Raw genomic sequence first — 19,420 nt, forward strand, 5'->3', positions numbered from 1 at the left:
AGCCAGCAGAATGTTTGAAACAGATCTAAGGAAATTCCCATCTCTGCCATGGATGAAAAATTCTTACCTCGGCCCAGGTTCGACAGAGGAGTGGGGGAATAATGTCTGTCCGACCATCGGTCAAGTCAGTTGTCAACATGGTATTGTTTGCATCTTCAGTGTCGGTAAGAGGGTTTACTTCATACTTATTACATTCTCAAAAACTAGTTGACAGTCTAAATTTTAGTATATAGCTGGTTTATTAAAATAAGAAACGATGCTTACATCATGTGAAGCAAAGAAGACGTCACGATCAGATCATTCAAATTAAAAAAAGCGTAGTAGAATTATTATTGAGAGCCATAAAGACGTGTACAAGGGTCTAAGGGTGGTGAAAGATTGATGAGTTTTTCGGAGATTTGTTTTTACGTCTAAAATGGAAAATTACAATCTTGACTACTTTGAAATCTTTTGAATTTAAATCCCGGTACGTACCCAACGATAATATAATCTTGGCAAAGTATAACTTTCTTTGAAATCAGATGAAGTTGATGTGATTTACTCGAAAACCACAAGTCATAAAAATTTTAATTCAGCATCATCAGAAAGTTGAGAAAAAATTAGTACAGCTTTGTTAACATTATTTTTTGATATCTTTGAAAATAAATGATTGTCAGCGCATTTTCGAAACTGAGATTTTTGGTTTTTTAGTCATAACTTCGCTATACTAGTAGAGCTAGAAGAAACTATGAATAGGAAAATTAATCAGCATACAGTTCACTCATAACTTTTCCTATTTAATTGAATTTGTTTTACGGTTTACGAGATCCTAACAGTGAAAATTAAAAAAATGTCCAGCGTTGCCCCCCCTACTAAAGAGGCGCCCGGGGCGGACCGCTCCCCCTACGCTACGCCACTGATTCTGAATGCTATTGGTATCGAATGTTTCGACTCATTTAGAAGGAATTTTGATCGTTTTTATTCCTTTGAAACTGTATTGTCATTTAAATCATAAATGAGCTAAATTTTGTTAGCCATAAGTTACATCATTACTGTCGTTAACCTGCACCAAAAACAAGAAATTTGGGCAAATCGGTTGACTTTATAACATACACGCCAGTGGCGTACGCAAATCCACGCATATATTTCTGCGAATAATAGGGGTAGTGAGGAGAGATATTTTCTAAGAGTAAAAAATAAGAGAAGAGAATATAACGGTGGTGGGAAATAGCATAACACGCGACGGAAGTCGTCAAAATATCACTTCCTTTGCGCTGGTCAATTATGTCGACTTGACTTATCATAAAACAGAAGAGACGATGTCAGCTGTGTTTTATTACACCACTGCCAATAATGATGCGTTTCTCCCCACTCTTCTCGCACTTTTATCACTTCCTTTTTATCCATTTCCGTCAAGTCCCCTTTTAATGCAAGGTTCTCTCCTTTTATTTTTTACTCGTAGGTTATTTCATTCAACTATGAGGACTTTCCTTTGCGTATTACTTAATTATATAACTGTTGTAATTTAGTGTCAGACCGAGGCATTATTAGGTTACATCCCATAATTTTGTAGAAAATTACAGAACTAGACCTGCGATAACCTTGACCAGTAGGTAATTCCGCGATGAAAATAAGAAAACATGAATTAATAAAAAACTATATTGCAATAAACAATTATTACAGAACGCATGGAACATTTTTGGTGAGAATGGATTAGGTACTTCGTATCTTCCGAATAATTCACATTTTCGAAATTTGGTGATCGTTGTTGCTAATTATGGCAATGGATATATTTTTTTGTTTTTGTGCATTCCGATCGACTTTGTTTTTCATTTCGGGTAACATTAGCTTTTGAAGTGCTGATGTAGGTAACTCCACAAAGAGGCACAGGAATAGACCAAATATGAATGACATAAATATGTCTGTTAACGTGCTGGTCAACTGCAATGAAAGAAATTCGATATGCATTCCCGCATATTGTAAAACTTACCAGTGTGTAAACCGAGGAATACACTGGAGTTCTACCTTGACCTATGCGTATACGTATTAAGCTCAAATGAACCAAATAAACGCAGTAGGTTATGCGTCCCATTATTTGGAACGGTGACCATACAATGCAACTGCGCAAGAACCCTAAAATATTACCGTAGAAATTAAAGAATTAACTACAGTGAGATACGCACATCCAATTTTTTGAGTAACTCCAAACGTTGCCAGCGCAATGGCCAATGCAAAGAAGTTTCTTCCCACCGTCGTGTATATCGCCGCTCCTATCCTAGAGGGCACATAAGTTTCTTGGTAAAATGAATGGGCAATGAAGATAACCGTCAGTGGTACTCCCCAAATAAATAGCCACCACAACAGTTGATAGAACTAAAATAGACTGTGGTTATTGTTTTGTAACGAAATTTTTTTTCACCATACCCTTTTATTAAAGACGTTTATGTCTTTATATGCGTAGTATATGTACCCAAATATCATGCCAATGACGTAACCACCGATATTTGTATGTGCAGTGATGTACATCAGTCGAAATTCGTTAACGTGCAGTACTATTCTGTAAAGTGGCCTAAAAAAGTAAGCGATAAGCAAATTTCAAAAAGAAAGCATGACACTTACTCTGGGTAGTACCGAACGATAATATCATAGTCATAAATATAGTTAACGACACCAGGAACTATGAAACTCACAATCAGGCAGGTTCCAAAAATTACTTTCAAGTATTTTTTACATTTCCATATTAAAGCCATTACTAATAAAGCTAGTATAAATAGTTGAGTATCTGCTCCTAAATACCATGTGTGGAGCATGCACTGAAATGTTTATATAGGTAAGAAAATGATGGAAAAGTATTATTTACACTTACCGTATTTTGGAAGTCGTAATAATTGTTGATATATAAAAGGTTTACCCACCAATTGTTTCGACAATTTCGATACTCGTCACCAACAATCTTATCCCAAAATGGCCCGCTACCAAGGTGATACAACCAAGTTGCGTTAAACGCTATGACTAGTGCCAAACAAGGAGTTAATCTGGAAACATTTTATGGTCAATATGTCACTTAAGCTGCAAGTCGACAGTTACCTGATGTATCGTTGCACAAAAGCAAGAATAATGTAGGATATCTTCAGTCGTTTCTCTTTTTCGAAGATTTTGAAAAAGTTGTAAGACAAAAGCCATCCGGCCATTACAAAGTAAGTTTGTATAACTACCGTTCCATTCATCACAAGCATGTAGACTGGTTTTTCGGAGGCCTATTAGGGACTGTATTTTAAATTTTTGCAACAAATTTGCTTAGGTTACCGTTTCCAAAAACGTAGGGTTCACACTTGGAACTGCGAGCGATAAGATGAATGTATGTGAGAGTATGACTGCCATTATATTGCAAGTTCGTAGCCCGTTCATACATTTCAGTGGTCTTACATCAACATTGGTGGATTTGCCCGCGAGTCTTTTCCAGTTTTTGATAAGGGAGAAGCAAGAGATTATAGATCCACCTGCGTTCGTTAAAGAAAACAAATTAAATTGATACGATGACAAATATGATACTTACATGTAGATGTAGTAAGAGCTTCATATTCTTCTTTAGTTTTTAACCTGGCAGTTCCTTCGTAAACAGTTCCAATTATTAAAAACAATAAAATCACTCCATAGAGTGCCCTGAAATTACAGTATTTATGTGTCAATTGCATTTGAATGGTTTACAAAGCTTTTATTTTATAGTCTATGTTGCAGTGACTCTTTAATAGGTTTTTGAATGAGTAAACTAAGGCGCTTTTTAACCGTAAGGGTAGATAAAGTGATCACTTTAACCGCAAGGATAGATAGAGTGAAACAGATGATTGTGCATTCTAATCACGTCTTTCATATTTCAAATGGGACGAGGAGCTCTATATAAAATGACGTTCAGAAGATACGACAATGCTGTTTCTATATGATCATGATTGTCAGAAGCTTTTTACAATGATTTGTATGGCTTCTGCTATAAAATAAAGTTTTGTATTATACACGATGATAACAAAAAACTGACCATCTCGTGAAAGTTTCACTTAAGGGTTAAAATATCCCTTTTATATGGTAAATAACTATTACGTTACTATATGGATATTTCTTTATATGATCAACCATTACCTCTAAACTAAAAACCTTCTAAGAAATCGGAATTTAAACAGACCACTGAACATGATGCTAACAAAAAGTAATTCACAAGGTAACTTACGCTATACAAATGTCGAGCAAGTCGAGACTATAACGAGGCTGATCCGTTTCGCATCGTATTTGCGTCACCGATCCGTTTAGGTCTAAATGTGCGTATTTATCGCTATAGCATTCGGATATTTCATCTTTTAACGAAGTTTCGTCATGTTTTAAAATGGAAATCTTTTTGGATGTCGACGGGCAGAACTGACGTACACATATCATGTGCCGAAGCCTATCGTGGCGATAATATTTTTCATTACTGATGACTTTCTGGAATATAAAGTTTTAATTACCTGTAGTTTTTAAAGTATTGCCAAGGACACTTTCTAGCTAAAATGTAGGTACTTCAAAAATGCTTCAAATCCAAAAAGATTCATAATTATCCTAACTTGTTATTTTTATTATGCGTAGAATTTGACGCAGAATTTGAAAATGCATTTTAAAAATACTGTTTAAAAAAATCTATTTTGGTAATGTACTTTTTGACGCACCTTGTATTTTTTCTCTTTAATGCAAAAAAGTCTCCAGAAAAAATTATTATAGACGTGTGCGAGCATTTTTGAAAAACCCAACACCTGATTTTTAAATGAATTTATTCTATATTTTAGCCGCTCTCTGTATATTTCAACAATGAATTAATAAAAGCGGTTTGAAATGCAACCTGCTTCCGGAACATAATTAATTCCATTATAGGCCATAATTTATTTACAAAAATAGCTATCAAGTTGTATACCGTTTGAAAATAGTAGGTATATTATACAACGATCGTTGAAAGCGATATATTTCACATAAGTATATGAAACGGTGGTTTCAAGACAGTTGTATGAACTATATTTTTCCTAATAATGTCATTAGAATTTATGGAATATCTTCACTTATAAACGAACGGGGATATTGTCAACGTTGACTAATTATTTGATATATACGGACATAGGTACGCGTTTTATTTTCCTATGCGCAAGCCCTTATGAGAAAGACAAAAGTACGTGTACGTTTTGTTTTCGGCTGCATTTTATGACAGGTGAACTAAATTTTGAACGAAAGTCATATAAAAACGATATTAATGTTCCCATTTCATATGCGTTACGTACCTCTATTGTTTTCCAAACTTTCGAGTGATTCGTGTGGAAAGGACTCAGTTGTATCGTAACAGAGCAGTATAGAGCTTTTTGTTTCAATGCCATGCAACGATCATAGTCGTCCACGTGGAACAAGAGGGGCATTTCATTGTAGTCTGCATCTGAAACTAAAAAAAAATATTGAGTAAGTAAGTAAAGTTGGAGCTTCTCGAGGAATTACAATAAGAAAAGTCATAAATACAAATCTTATTTCAAAATCATGAACATGATGACATTTACCTATCCTATTTTAATGTAACAGGCGTTACAATATCTTATTTAGTAAGTAGCCGATTCAAAGATCTCTTAAGTAGTAAAGCGTAACTATTCGTCACTGAAGATGACCTCAAAAAGCCAAAATAACTAAATTTTAAAACAAAACAACAAAATGCAATTGCTTTAACAAAAACTACGCCAATATCCGTCATGCCATGGAATGTCTGCTATAAAACAAATCAAATTATATCAAAAAGTATTATATTTAGAACACCGAATTCAACATAAAGAAAGACCAAATTACTAAAAACGGTTTCCTAATATAACAATTTACAACAAATGTTCGAATAAGAAGTCACCATTAACTGCAAGACGGTAACCAAGTCGATCATAAAATACATTTCGAACTGCCACTAATTGATAACTGGATATCTTTTTGTTTTAGAAAATACCATGGCATCGCAGATTATTGAAAAAAATGCGGATTTTATTTTTCCAATTTCCCGTCTTTATTATGAAAAAAATTGAAAACTAATATACAGTTGATTGACGTAAAAAAATTTTTCCTACAAAAAACCTTAATACATTTTTGCTCTAAAATAATTTGGGGAGCCAATAATCACATGTTATGAATCTTACATTGAAATCCCTATGATGCGGTACGCAAGTCACCACCCTGTATACCGCACTAGTCAATTACATTATTTGATTTATAAATCATCATCATAATCACGTTATAGGTACCCCGTAAGTATATTTTGTAAACAAATGGATTCAGCTTTCGGAGGCAAGAAAGAAACATTTAGGTAATTTTTCTTTGATTCGCTTTTCCGTCCTAATTACTTTATTAGTTTAATTAAGAAAATTGGTTACAAATGTAAAACTGGTGTTTTTTAAAATTGCGTTAAGAGTTCATTAAAAATCCATTGCTCTGACCAATACTCATCATGGTTTTCCGTTGGTCTAATGGAGTTTTAAGCACCCGCCATAAGCATCACATAGGTACACGTATTAATTAAAATTGTTAATCTTATCTTTTTGATTGCGTAATTTCGGCAATTGAAGACTTAGGCGCGCGTGTTTTTTTAACAAATTTATTGGGAACTTTTTCAAATAGGTAGTAGTAAAGTACAAACCTGAAGACTTTATATCTGCTTCAGATGGCACAATTACAAAAATGCACAAAAATAATACACAGTAGTACATTTTTAAGGGGTAAATTTAAAAAATCACTTGTGCCCAACAGCAACTTTGTAGCATGTTAAAGTCAGAATATCGGTTTTCTTTGGTCTAGATAATAGACCGCGCGCATTGATTTGAAGACTGGATGCAATTAACAAAATACTCTGAATATATTATAACAATAAATTTGGAAAAATCGTCATCCTTAATCAGGTTTTTTAAAACTTGCTGCGGAAGGTTATACTTTTCAGCAATTTTTTACACTGAAAATGTGACTTAGGTTGGGCGCATTTACGTAGGTACCTACACATTGATTATGTACCTAATTAAATGTCACGGACTGATTGGTGATAAAGAGTGATTAAAACGTTCTTGAAGCAATATCAGGTAATTTTAATAATACAACTATTGGTACTTCCAACTATAGTACCTTGGGCAATTTCATCTGCCGCCGAAACGCGTGGTTAGTATTACCAAATTGGTCACAACATCGTTAAAATTTAATTTCGATTGCATGTACTTATACGTGTCAATGAATCAGGTAATCGAATTGATTGGTCATGCACGTTACCTCGAAAGATTTGCAAATTAGGTACCTACCTACCAGGGTTATTTCCACTTCTTCCGGAGATGAATGACACTTTTGGTCGTTGCACTATATGTTTTTTCGTGTCATTAATTCGTCGCATTAATGGGATCATATTTTCCAGAGATGATCACAACATACCAGGAGGTATGATGTTACAATCAAGGAAGTATTTTGTTTCTTTACGGGATAATCATCACAGATTTATTTTCGATGTCTCTATTCACCACATAGAGCTCGTAAAAGTCAAATATAGACATTTCAAACCAATGGTAGTCTCTGTAGAATTAAAATCAATATACGGAAGGACTGATTGAAAAAGACGGTCTTCACGGCTCACAGGTTAAAGGAAATGAATGTTTCAAAACTGTTACTGAGAGGAATTAACCTCCAAGCAAACTTTTCCATATACAATCATATTGTAGAAATTAATTTTATCTTTCATGGTATTCCAACTGAAGGTCTCAACAAAAAGATCTGTTTTCTACAAACTACCGCCTTACTTTCCCACTCCTTATCAAAAGAGGGAATTTGGGGGGGTATTGGTTTTATCTCTCAAAGAAAAGAATTAATTTATATCAACCATATGGCATCTTCCTTGACTCCTTATCGTGATCGGATATAAATAATTCCTAAGAACAGATTGTCGGAGGATGGTATACTCACAAAGGCGATCGGGACGTTTGGAAGATATGTCTATTGGTGATGTCAAAACTTTACGAGCGAATATCTAGAAAACACTTTGTCGGAGAAAAGTATCCACAAAGGCAAAATGAATTGTCTGGACAAGACATATCCATTGCCACAGATTAACTACAATCCAAATTTGGGTTATTTGGTATTTTTGTAAGGAGAGTTTTATGACCTTTACATAAATGATGTGTCATACGAAGGGGGATGCAAATTAGAATTTTATTTTAGGTAAACTGTGGTATTTAGGGTTGCGGAGATAAATGGTATCACTAAGATAAAGCTTTCATTAAACTTCCCCCTGGATATCTAAATGAACGTGTTTTTGCAGTTTTTGTCTTTTTTTATCAATTCGTTTGAGATAAAATTCATGCACATGCACCTTCAAACCTTCTTGGAGTTTTTATGAATTACTGAAAATGATGATTTACTGTCTTACTTAAGTAATGAATAAGTAATACCTTGAACAAATTATTTTATGATTTTACAAGAAAAAATCGGCGAAGTCATACTAAACGTTAGTGAATGCACAAGACCATTCCTGTCGCAATTGAATCATTTACGTACGTACACCAAAACCTTGACAATGACCAGACAACATCCTACTCGCGTTGTTTACCTTCAAATTTCGTTTTGAATGATTTTTCATTCGCTAATAAAGTGTTCATGTTTATTGTTTCTATTAATTGTAAATCGAAGCCATCCATCAATTTTCAAAATTAGTGAATGAACAGTAGTTTTAATAGATTCTGCTATTTCTGGTTTTGCACCTTCTGAGGCAAGTCACTGCCCATTAGGTACTCGAATTAGGTAATAAATAGTCTATAAACAGAAATTTCTCAATTTTCGGATAAAAGAAAGCAACACAGGTAAATTACTAGTGTTTTATAATGTTGAAAAAACTACTAAAATTCCCGATCCGAATTAGTAGGTAATATCTTCATTCATCGATTGTAATCACACAGTTTAACGTTAATTGTACTAATAAGGGAAACTGTACTTTTCTGTAATAACATAACATTTCGAAAAATCCAAATTTATAGCATCAACGTCAATGAAGTAAAACCCATCACTCATTGCAAAATAAAAACAAAAAATGAAAATATCTCAGTTGAGCCCAGTTTTTCGGATTCAATTTTTGGAATATCAATTATTTGATTACCAATTTTTCGAAAAGCAATGGCGGCTTAATTGTAATCACGATGTCAAGGGAAATTAGACCTTGTTAAATAATTTTGAATATAACCTACCGAACTAAAAAGCTTTACTTTGAAGCAATAAACAATTAAACATGCACTTATAGTGCACGAACTAAATAATTAACACTTTTGATTTTTTACAGGCTTATTGGTGGGATAGCGCACGACCATTAGTTATTATTTATTCATTGTTACGAGGTGCAAATCAAATTTCCAATGATTAACTTTATACAAAAACTAAAGGTAAGAGTAAAGAAAGTTATTTTTAACAAAATTTATTTCTGCCATTCACTTCGATTAACTGGCACCCACTTTAGAAGAATTAGTTTCAAGTTTCGAATAATTGATTATTAGCCCCCCCCCCTCCAGCTTCCCAATCCAATTAAAAAAATGTGGAAGCGTTTGCGAACCTATGTTTATTATTTATATGAACTTTTAACCATAAAATAAGCCTAACAATTATCCCTTTCCATATTTCGGAACACCCCATCATTATTGCCCGAAACGTAGTTGACTGCACCCTCGGTATTAAAACGTCCAGTTTAGTCCCTTGGTATATTATTGGCCCCCAAATGAAAAACATGAAAAACAATCTTATCAAATATAGAAGAACCAAGATCCTCAGGGTTACACAAATGAGAATGTCTTATTATCCTTACTTCCAGCACAAATTCCAAAATATCCGTGAGTCCACAATTACGTCCCATTATTGAGTAGAGATGTACAAGGTGTCCCAAATTTCAAGGCCCATCCAGTAATAGCAAATACAGTACTTCAAAGTAAGCATAAATTGTTAGATAAAGATACGTCCTATCTTGCTTCGTTTTTGAGTTACGAATTGCAAGACAAAATTGGGATCGCATGTGACGCAATCGTTGCTGAGCAATGTTTAGCTTTGGGGCTACATGATGTGGCGTCGCCGACATCTTGGTGCCATCCCCGAGCGTGTTATACTAACGTGGTGATTTTTTCAGTTTTTTCCTATCTTCTTCTACAGTTTTAGTCCAACAATTTCTGCGTGGCGAAATTTTTTTTCCTAGAGGCGAAATTAACCACCTTTTGCAAGGCGCGCGTTTTCGAGGGGTAGTCGACTTCGGGCGCCCAAAAGCTTCTTAAAGCTCAAATCGCGGTCTCTCTCGCTCGTGTCGCCAATAGAAACCGATTGAGTCGTTAAGCCCCAAATGAGAGTACAGGCAGGCAGAGCGACCTCATCCTTCAAAATGTCTATTTCCGTAAAAGGGGGGGGGGGCAATACCTCCCTTAATTACCGAGCGGTGCGAGTGCGTAGTGCGAGTCTATTTTCGTGATTTTCTTAAATTATTTCTTGTAAAGAGAATGATATGACTTTATACTCGATGGTGCGTATATATAGGTAATACAATTTTTCAGCGCCGAATATCTAAGGGTGCGAGGAGAAATGCTTCAGAAAAGGTATAAACTTCTCATAAAACTTAACCCTTCTTATCTATTGGTAATTTTTCAAAATTATCTTTCTTGTCTTTCCCAAAAAAAATTTTATCGTATAGCCGAAACATATATGTATATGTAAGTGGTCAATAACAATTTTTTTGGTAAAGACAAGGAAGATAATTTGGAATAATTACCTTCCTATCTAATTCGCAGTGTTTTTCACATGTTTTCTTAATCCAAATTACGAAGGTAAACGCTGTAGAAGCTCGCCTTATACATAAGTGTAGGAAACTGGATTCCAATTTGGCTTATATAATTACATTAAATTATACAAATTTTGTGGAAAAATAGGAAAATTTTATTAAGGTTAATTACTTTCTGTTGTTATTTACTGATTTTTTCTGGTCTTTGTTCATAAACATCCTATTGACTTTTAACAGCTTAAGAAAAATCACTGCTAACTTTTGAAAATCGGTGCAAAAACCACGAACCAAGAACAGAAATGCAATTAATTGAGAAAGAAAAGTGTAATCTGTACTTACTACTTGTTTCTTGTGTCGATGCACTGATCAAGGATATCACAATCAAAACTATTTCAAAGATCACCGAGAACCCCATCATCTTGCAGGCAAAATCGCCGATACGCAACTAAACTGAATACCTGCATAAGAAATTCGTTTAGAACAAATAAGTTTGTGACCTCGCATAAAATTAAAAATTGGGAATTAAAAATTTTGGTGCATAATGTCCAGTAAGCAACAAGGTATTATAATAACCGATGGTGGTTTAAACTTACCTACTGAGGGTCAGATGAAGTCTGCGAAGGTTGCGAATTCAATTTTTAAATTTTTACGACAGAACTACTTCTTTTCCAAGACAGGTTGAAAGTTTTCTTTGTATTTCACGCAATGTAAAATGTATTGTTACGATTTTAGCGTGTCAATTGATGTGTTGTAACGAGAAGCAGTCAGTTGAAAAAAATGTTTTTGTCACTATTAGTTGCGATCAACTTTTCTATTTAACCGAAAATAATTCGACAACCTTGAGTGTTGTAAAAATGTAACAGAAAAGATAACTCTTTTGTAATAATTTTAATATTTCACCCCGTTTCGTATAGCCGAATGTGCAAATTTACTTTTTAAATAGAAGAATTGCCAATGTGACTTATGTAATTTCTATTTAAAGGTAGGTACTCTGACCGTGAAATCCACAACCCCCAGTTCACACATCTTAGTGGCACAGGTTAAACCGTTTTTAAATCTAACTGGAATTGAATCCCAAATTCTGTTACTTCTTTGTGGAGAAAAGAAAAATACTATTAAACTGAATAGTGCAAGCTCTTAGCTGCCACAATACGAGTAGTAAGTAACTGCTTAGTAAATTAAGTAGAAATTATAAACCTCATATTTGTTGACTGACAATTTTTTTTTCTTTATAACTTTATTTATTTGCCCTGCTGTGGAGATTAGTAGCAACACTACTTTGTTTGATATTTGGTGTATCATATAGTTTGGTCAGTGAATTATATTGATATTTTTGTAATTGTTTTAATGTAATTTTTGTCAATGTAGGTTTATGAGAAGTAATAGGAGAAAATATTTCATTTTATCTCATTCCTACTGTGTTCTCATGTCCGTCTCTCTGCTCCAAAATGTCGCGAATAAATTTCGAGGATTTTTGTAATTGTTACGGTCTGGTCTGCCATGACTGAAAAGCTGGTGTCGTTCGGCAAGTTGCATGCTTCTAACTATGACTATGGAGCTTCAAAACGAAATTGCTATTGATAAAGGAATGTTGGGAGGCTGTCAGCAATGCGAAACCTGAGCAAGTTACGGTACAGTGGAAATCAAACAAGAAAAAAGGTTTTCACCATAAGGCGAGTAACTTTCATGCTTTTTCCATGCATCAGGTATCTCCCAAAAGGCTATGGCTGTTTTGCTTTACTAAAAGCGCCTATGGTTAAAATTTCAAACAAATATCTCAATAAATAAGCAATCTACGCATTCGCGCATATTAATTTTGCATTTTGCGATATGTTTGCCTTTACTAGAAGCAGATGTGGTTAAAATTTCAAAGAAATATCTTCATAAATACAACTGAAGCTATTTGTATGTACACGATTTTTAACCAGTTGGTATAGAATACGGGCACAAAATATCCATAAAATTCAAACTTAAATTAGAAAGTTAGGCAGCAACAATAAACAAAAAGGGCTGTTTCTGATGAGAAGAATCTTTCACGGTAAAAATGTTGATAAATCGTAGGTATATTACTTTACAATATAAATAGCTATTTGTGTATTAAGAGCGCAAAATGATATATTGTCGATTGAAAGAGACAGTTGACGCGCGACGAAGGAGCGCGGCAATCTCTTGAAATCGACAATCAATTTGCGCTCGAATTACACACAAGATTTTTTCTACAATCGATCAGTTCACATATTTCCAGAAATTTAAATTTTTCACTCAAATCATTTTAATCTTATGCCCAAATGAAAGATGTCATTTACTCGTTGTCATTGGATACTCTGAGCAATGCATAATATGCATATGCTCTCCCAATTATTTACTATAAATCAATAGTTATTTACGTTATAAGTCCGGTAGGTTACTTGTAACAGTACGAGTTAGACATTATGGACGAGGCGACGTCAGGAGCCGAGTCAAGAATGTCTTAAACGAGTACTGTTACAAGTACTACCGGACGTATATCGTAACGTATTTTATTTCATACTGTAAGTCTGTTTTGTATCATTATTTCATTTCAAAGATTACAAAATTTCATCATATTGTAAAAATCGCATTACCTTGTTTCTGTGGCAACGGCCGTTGCTATAGTTTGTAGTTTGTTGACAATTGAATTTTTTTCACTGAAAAATTGACGTTATAAACGTGTGGGATGTTCCACTGTTCCCGATACAATCCTGTCGAAATCTCATGAAGCAACCGAAAAGTTGGTTCCTAAGAAGTCGGCCGCAAGGGATGAAAAAGAGTACTAAGTGTTTTGCCAATTGAGGAACGAACATGGGGCGAAACAAGTAGAGGAAAAAGTCATGTTGGCATACTTTTTGGACGCAGTAAGTTTTTGAATTGAGATTTTTTTGCCTGGGTTTCGGTGTTAAAAGCGTCATGGAGCATGGAAAAGCTCGTCGACGGCAGAAAAATACATCGAAGGCTCGGTAGAAGGAAAAGTTAAGATTGCCCGTATGATACAATTGATACAAGGCGGCGAAAATTTCATTGAAGTTCTACAGCAGAAGGAATCAAACATTACTAACTCGACATACAGTAATAACCCAGGCGTAGTGTTGAGGGCAATACAAATTGTTTCATTACAATCAATGTTAATGTTTGAAATAAAGAATTACAGCCAAATTTATGTTGGGGTTTTTAATTAATTGTGTGAAGATGTCAAATTTGATGTATACAAATAACAGTCCGGTAAGTGTTGCTTAGCGACACTTACCGGCTCTGATGCTGTAATAACTCACCTACCGGACTCAAAATGATAGTGTAATCGAACATCTACCGGACAGTATGAAATAAATATTATTTGATTTATAGTAAATAATTGGGAGAGCGAGCGTTTTTTCTATTTTGTCGCTTATAAGCGACAAAGTGACATTCCTCGAAAAAGATGACGTTTGCGTTGTCAAATACGAGCGCAAATGCCTACTTTGGATATCGATTGTAGAAAAAAATCATTTTATCTACAGGATCGATCGATAATTTCAAATCATAATTTCATTTTTCACATACATAGAATATTACAAAAAGAGAGTGAGCGCAAATTTCGGGGTTAGTACCTACCATCAATTCAAGTAGGTAATCAACATACCTTTTATGTTCAATTTCAGTAACCAAAACAAAGTGAAAATTTTCCACAATGTTATTCGTTCTGACCTTACCTACCCACACGTTTCCATTTGGTTATTTTGATAGTGATATATGATTAAAACTCTGAGGACATATACTTACGTGTTCTTGAAAGAGAATTACCTACTTTTACCAAATTTGTATCGGGAGTAACTTGCGATGATTTACAAATTAAGCAACCTTGCGCAATGGTAATTGTTTGTAGTAAAAATGTACACATAAAAGAATATAATAAATGTATTTGTTGATTTTAAAGTTAAATAAATATATTTCAACATTCAAAGTTCAAACATCAAAGAAAGTAGTTACGACACAGCTGACAGAAACAAATTACTTTGGAGCGATGCTTATTTACCTAGTGTTCGTGCTTTTCAGGGTTGGGGATGTCGAATGGTAGATTGGGATTGGAAGATATACCTGCGATTGAGAAAGGGTGCACGACTGTGCGAGTAGGTATATATCACTTCAGGAGTGCATATTTCGTTGGGTATGGCTTTTTTTGTATTTGTTAATTCCAATAAATTATGTTTGCTTTTCTTATTATTAGCCTAGCCTTAGCTAGGTGGCTATTGCGAATTGCGATCACCGTTTTTTGGACATCATTACCTATATTTCATCAAATGTCGACGTTTTAGATCTTTTTAAGCAACTTTTAAAGAATAAAATTTTTAGCTTCCTAGCATGTGCTAGGTAGCTATTGCGATAGCCGTTTTTTGAACATTTCAAAATTTCATCAAATGTCGACGTTTTAGACCATTTTAAGCAACTTTTAAAGAATAAAATGTTTTTCCGTCTGTATGTACGTACGTACGTACGTACGTTTGTTGGCAATGAGAAAACGGCTCGACGGATTTTGTTGAAATTTTGTATATATGTTTTAGGCATACCGAACAGAAAAATAACCGGCCGGATTTTTGAAAAAAAATTTTGGAGCGCCGTAACGGCATCGAACTTTTTTTTTCAAATAGCAACCTAAAATTTTTATTCTATTATTTGGAAGACCTTATTTTCCTGTGTACAACCTACAAAAAATTGGGCCGGGTTATATTATCAAAAAACGGAGAAAAAAATTGTCAAAGTCAAAAAATTGTGTTGCATATGTGCAAAACGCAACGATCTTGTTTCTATAATAATAATAATAATCTTTCTTTATTAAGGATTAGGCGAAGCCAATTAAGGCCAATTTAACCCCCCTCTACATATTAATATGATACACATTCAGTCGGTACAAAACATACAAAAAAAAAAAGTGATAAATGTAACGTAAATTGACTTTCGTTCATATTAAAAAAAAATATAATATTAGTCCATGACCAATGTGTTTAAGAATCGTAGACAGCCTCGCGAAAAGACTAAGCTCGACGACGAACTACGTAGTTCCACTGGCAACTTGTTCCACAGTTTCGCGGCTTGCACGTGGAAGGATGATGCACCCATACTTGTAGCTGCCTTTGGGATCAACAAGTTTGAGTTTCGCGTAGAGTACCGGTGAAAACTTTTCAAGGACGAAAATTGTGTAAATAGGTACGACGGCTTCTGATTCACAATGATTTTGTGCATCATTTTTAGCATGTGGTATAGACGGGCGTGAGTCATGTTAAGTATGTTGTGGTAGTTAAGAACGGGCGTTATATGTTCATGCCTTTTAATGTCACATGCGAATCGCACACAGTGGTTTTGGATTTTTTGTATTTTTTGGCTAAGTTGCTTTGTTAGTCCGTGGTAGCACACATCACCGTAATTTACATAAGGAAATATTAACTGTTTAATTAAGTTTAATTTAATATTTGTAGGTAAAAGATTTTTGGCTTTATATAAACTTCTAAGCTTATGTATGGATCTTCTGCATATAAGTTTAACATGTGGTTCCCACGACAAATTTTGGTCAACAGTCATTCCAAGAACTTTAGCAGAAGTTGCAAAGTCCACAGTGGTACCTCCCACTTCCACCTTTTGCCTCTGTCGTTGAAGAAACTTCTGGATGCCTTTTCGTGTCCCCACTGGTATAACCACTGTTTTGGACGGGTTAAGCTTTAAATTGTTTGTAGTTGCCCACTGAGAGATTGATTGTAGATCGATGTTGAGTTGCTCAATCTCTTGATTAACATTATCGAGGGAAATACTTTTCATTATTTGTACGTCATCGGCATATTGATGTATATCGCTAAATTTGATATATCGATGTAATCCAGATACGTAAATGTTAAATAATAAAGGACCCAAGATGCTTCCTTGTGGAACACCAGACCCAACGCTGAGGGCATCTGATACAATAAAGCTACCTTCCGACTTTATTCTTGTTCTGTGACTCCTGCTAGATAGGTATTGCTTAAACCACGCAACCGATTTATTTGAAAGTCCAAAGGATTTTATTTTTGAGAGTAATAGGGAGTGGCTAATGGTGTCGAAGGCTTTTGAAAAGTCTAATAGGCATAACAGTGTAACTTTTCCACAATCGATGTTATACTTCAGGGTACTTATAGTGTGGAGTAATGCTGTTGTTGTGCTGTATCCTTTTCTAAAGCCCGATTGTTTTTCATAATACAGTTTTCGTTCTTCTAAAAATGTATGCACTTGCTTATGAACTATCTTCTCGACAATCTTTGACATCGCCGGAAGGATTCTAATCGGACGATATTGCTCAATTCTTGCTGCATCTTTAGTTTTAGGAACGGGAGTAATAAGTGCCGATTTCCATATTTTAGGAACAGTGCAATTATTTTTATTATTTCTGAAGCAATTTAAACGAAATTTCTATGGTAAGTCCCTTTAATAAAAGCAAACAAAATTCATGCGCAAAAATCGTGTTGCGCATGCGCAGAAATGCAATTTTCTTATTTATGGAACAATTAACACGAAATTTGGATGGTAGGTTCTCCTAATAAAAGAAAACAAAATGCATGCGCAAAAAATCGAGTTGCGCATGTGCAACATCCAACTTTCTTATTTATGGAGCAATTTTAACGAAAATTGGATGGTAGGTCCCTCTAATAAAAGCAAACAAAATGCATGCGCAAAAATCGTGTTGCGCATGCGCAGAAATGCAACTTTCTTATTTATGGAACAATTTTAACGAAATTTAGATGGTAGGTCCTTTTAATAAAAGCTAACAAAATGCATGCGCAAAAAATAGTGTTGCGCATGTGCAACATCCAACTTTCTTATTTATGGAGCAATTTTAACGAAATTTGGATGGTAGGTCCCTCTAATAAAAGCAAACAAAATGCATGCGTAAAAATTGACGTTTTAGATCATTTTAAGCAACTTTTAAAGAATAAATTTTTCCCGTCTCTAAGTGCGTACATATGTTGGCAATTTTTGGTTTCAGCTAGGAAGCTATTCTGTCAAGAATTTGACACCTGGTTTTCCGTCTGTATGTACGTGCGTACGTTGACAATTTTCCGAAGTAACGGTTCGACGGATTTTGTTCAAATTTTGGATATGTATATTAGGCATACTGAAACGAAAAATAACGAGCCGGATTTTTGATAAAAAAATTTGGAGCGCCTCAACGGCATCGACCTTTTTTTTCAAATAGCAACCTAAAATTTTTATTAAGTTATTCGAAAGACTTTATTTTTCTGTGTACAACCTACAAATATTTTGCCAGGTTTTATTACAAAAAAACTGGGAAAAAAAATGTCAAAGTAAAAAAACTTTAAAAAATTTTACGCCAAAACGGTTACTATGATTTCGTTAAAATTTTGCGAATGTACATTAGGCATTATAAATGATGTACTGTCAAAAATTTTTTTTAATATTTAAGTTTTTAGCACCGTGACATTATACAACTTTTTTTTCAATGAGCGATTGCAGAAGTTCGTTCGTTGCATTCTTTTTGGTTTTAATCCAAGGAACTAAGGTAAGATATCAATACCTATGTTAAAATATGTGTACATGTATATGTTACCGGCAAACTGCGAAATCCAGCATTTTGCAAAATCCCTAGGCATTTTGCGAAATGACTAATGCCACAGGCAAAGTGAGAAATGGAGCTCGAATTCGTACTTTGCCTGCTCTTCTTTAGGGATTTCGCAAAATGCCCAAACATTCAGGCAAAGTGAGAATGCTCTACCATTTTCCACAGATTGCGTGTACAGCGGTGTCAAACGTAAACCTGTCGCGTTGGTATACCTTCCCCCATCTGATATATTCTCCACGCATGGCTTTATTTTTGCAACTAAATATTGTTTACAAATATACTAATATATTTTTCTTGGCCATTTTAAACCAGCAAACATACTAAGTGGAAAATTATATTCTCTTTAGTATTAATTCTATTCTATTTCTTTTACCACGCACCTACCGGTTAGCCGTAACAGAAGTAGTACAGATTGTAATTGCATTCAAACACCCAATACGTTAGTGTAAATTACAATATTTTTTTTCAACCATATTGATGTTCGATCGAGAAAAAATATGTACCTACTTATATAAAATCGCACTCGTCGTACAATCAAATGGCAACGTTGTACGCACAATCTGCGGGAAATGACGAAGCCTTTGCACTTTGCCTGCATGTATGGGCATTTCGCGAAATCCCTAAAGAGAGGCAGGCAAAGTGCGAACACGAGCTCCATTTCTCACTTTGCCTGCTGCATTGGTCATTTCGCGAAATGCCTAGGGATTTTGTAAAATGCCGGATATCGCAGTTTGCCGGTAACATATATATACTGCAGTTTTTATAATGATTAATTACTATCACAGATTTAAACACTGAAATTTGAGTTAATTGCCCACATGAATAAAAGGGAGCATATGCTTATACTTGCAAAATTCAAAGTAAATACGACTTAAGTGCCCCTTCGCACTTCGCACAGATATTTTGCTGCAACCTAAAATTTCAGATCAATAACAATACTTTAAGTATGATTTATTTGCCAGAAGCGATTCGTTTTTAAATGTATAGATTTATACGATAGTTCCCAATACAAATTTGCACGTGTGCGTACTGCGTATCTG

General features: G+C 34.6%; 1 protein-coding gene across 3 annotated transcripts; it reads right to left on the reverse strand.

Moving 5' to 3' along the window:
• Positions 1-1,624: 1,624 nt before the first annotated feature.
• Positions 1,625-11,219, reverse strand: LOC116158898 (nose resistant to fluoxetine protein 6-like). 3 transcript variants are annotated; one of them, XM_031471759.1, is made up of 12 exons: positions 11,126-11,219; positions 5,274-5,428; positions 4,202-4,452; positions 3,536-3,642; positions 3,286-3,479; positions 3,067-3,236; positions 2,846-3,014; positions 2,599-2,792; positions 2,404-2,548; positions 2,163-2,352; positions 1,970-2,112; positions 1,625-1,920 (listed from the first exon to the last, which is right to left on the reverse strand). In XM_031471759.1, the coding sequence occupies exons 1-12, from the start codon at positions 11,202-11,204 to the stop codon at positions 1,720-1,722; spliced, it is 1,998 nt and encodes a 665-aa protein (XP_031327619.1). In that variant the 5' UTR covers positions 11,205-11,219; the 3' UTR covers positions 1,625-1,719. The 3 variants fall into 3 exon arrangements, with proteins under 3 accessions (XP_031327619.1, XP_031327620.1, XP_031327621.1); XM_031471760.1 differs by lacking the exon at positions 11,126-11,219 and adding an exon at positions 6,653-6,932; XM_031471761.1 differs by lacking the exon at positions 11,126-11,219 and adding an exon at positions 6,156-6,176.
• Between the last annotated feature and the right edge of the window lie 8,201 nt (positions 11,220-19,420).

Source organism: Photinus pyralis, unplaced genomic scaffold (assembly GCF_008802855.1).
Source record: "Photinus pyralis isolate 1611_PpyrPB1 unplaced genomic scaffold, Ppyr1.3 Ppyr1.4_LG1, whole genome shotgun sequence".
Classification (NCBI taxonomy): domain Eukaryota; kingdom Metazoa; phylum Arthropoda; class Insecta; order Coleoptera; family Lampyridae; genus Photinus; species Photinus pyralis.

Coding starts and splice junctions, on each gene's coding strand:
- LOC116158898 (XM_031471759.1), bottom strand. CDS start 11,204: ATGATGGGGTTCTCGGTGATCTTTGAAATAGTTTTGATTGTGATATCC. Junction 2,113..2,162: donor AGTTACTCAAAAAATTGGAT/GTGCGTATCTCA, acceptor GTAATATTTTAG/GGTTCTTGCGCAGTTGCATT. Junction 1,921..1,969: donor ATTCCTCGGTTTACACACTG/GTAAGTTTTACA, acceptor CTTTCATTGCAG/TTGACCAGCACGTTAACAGA.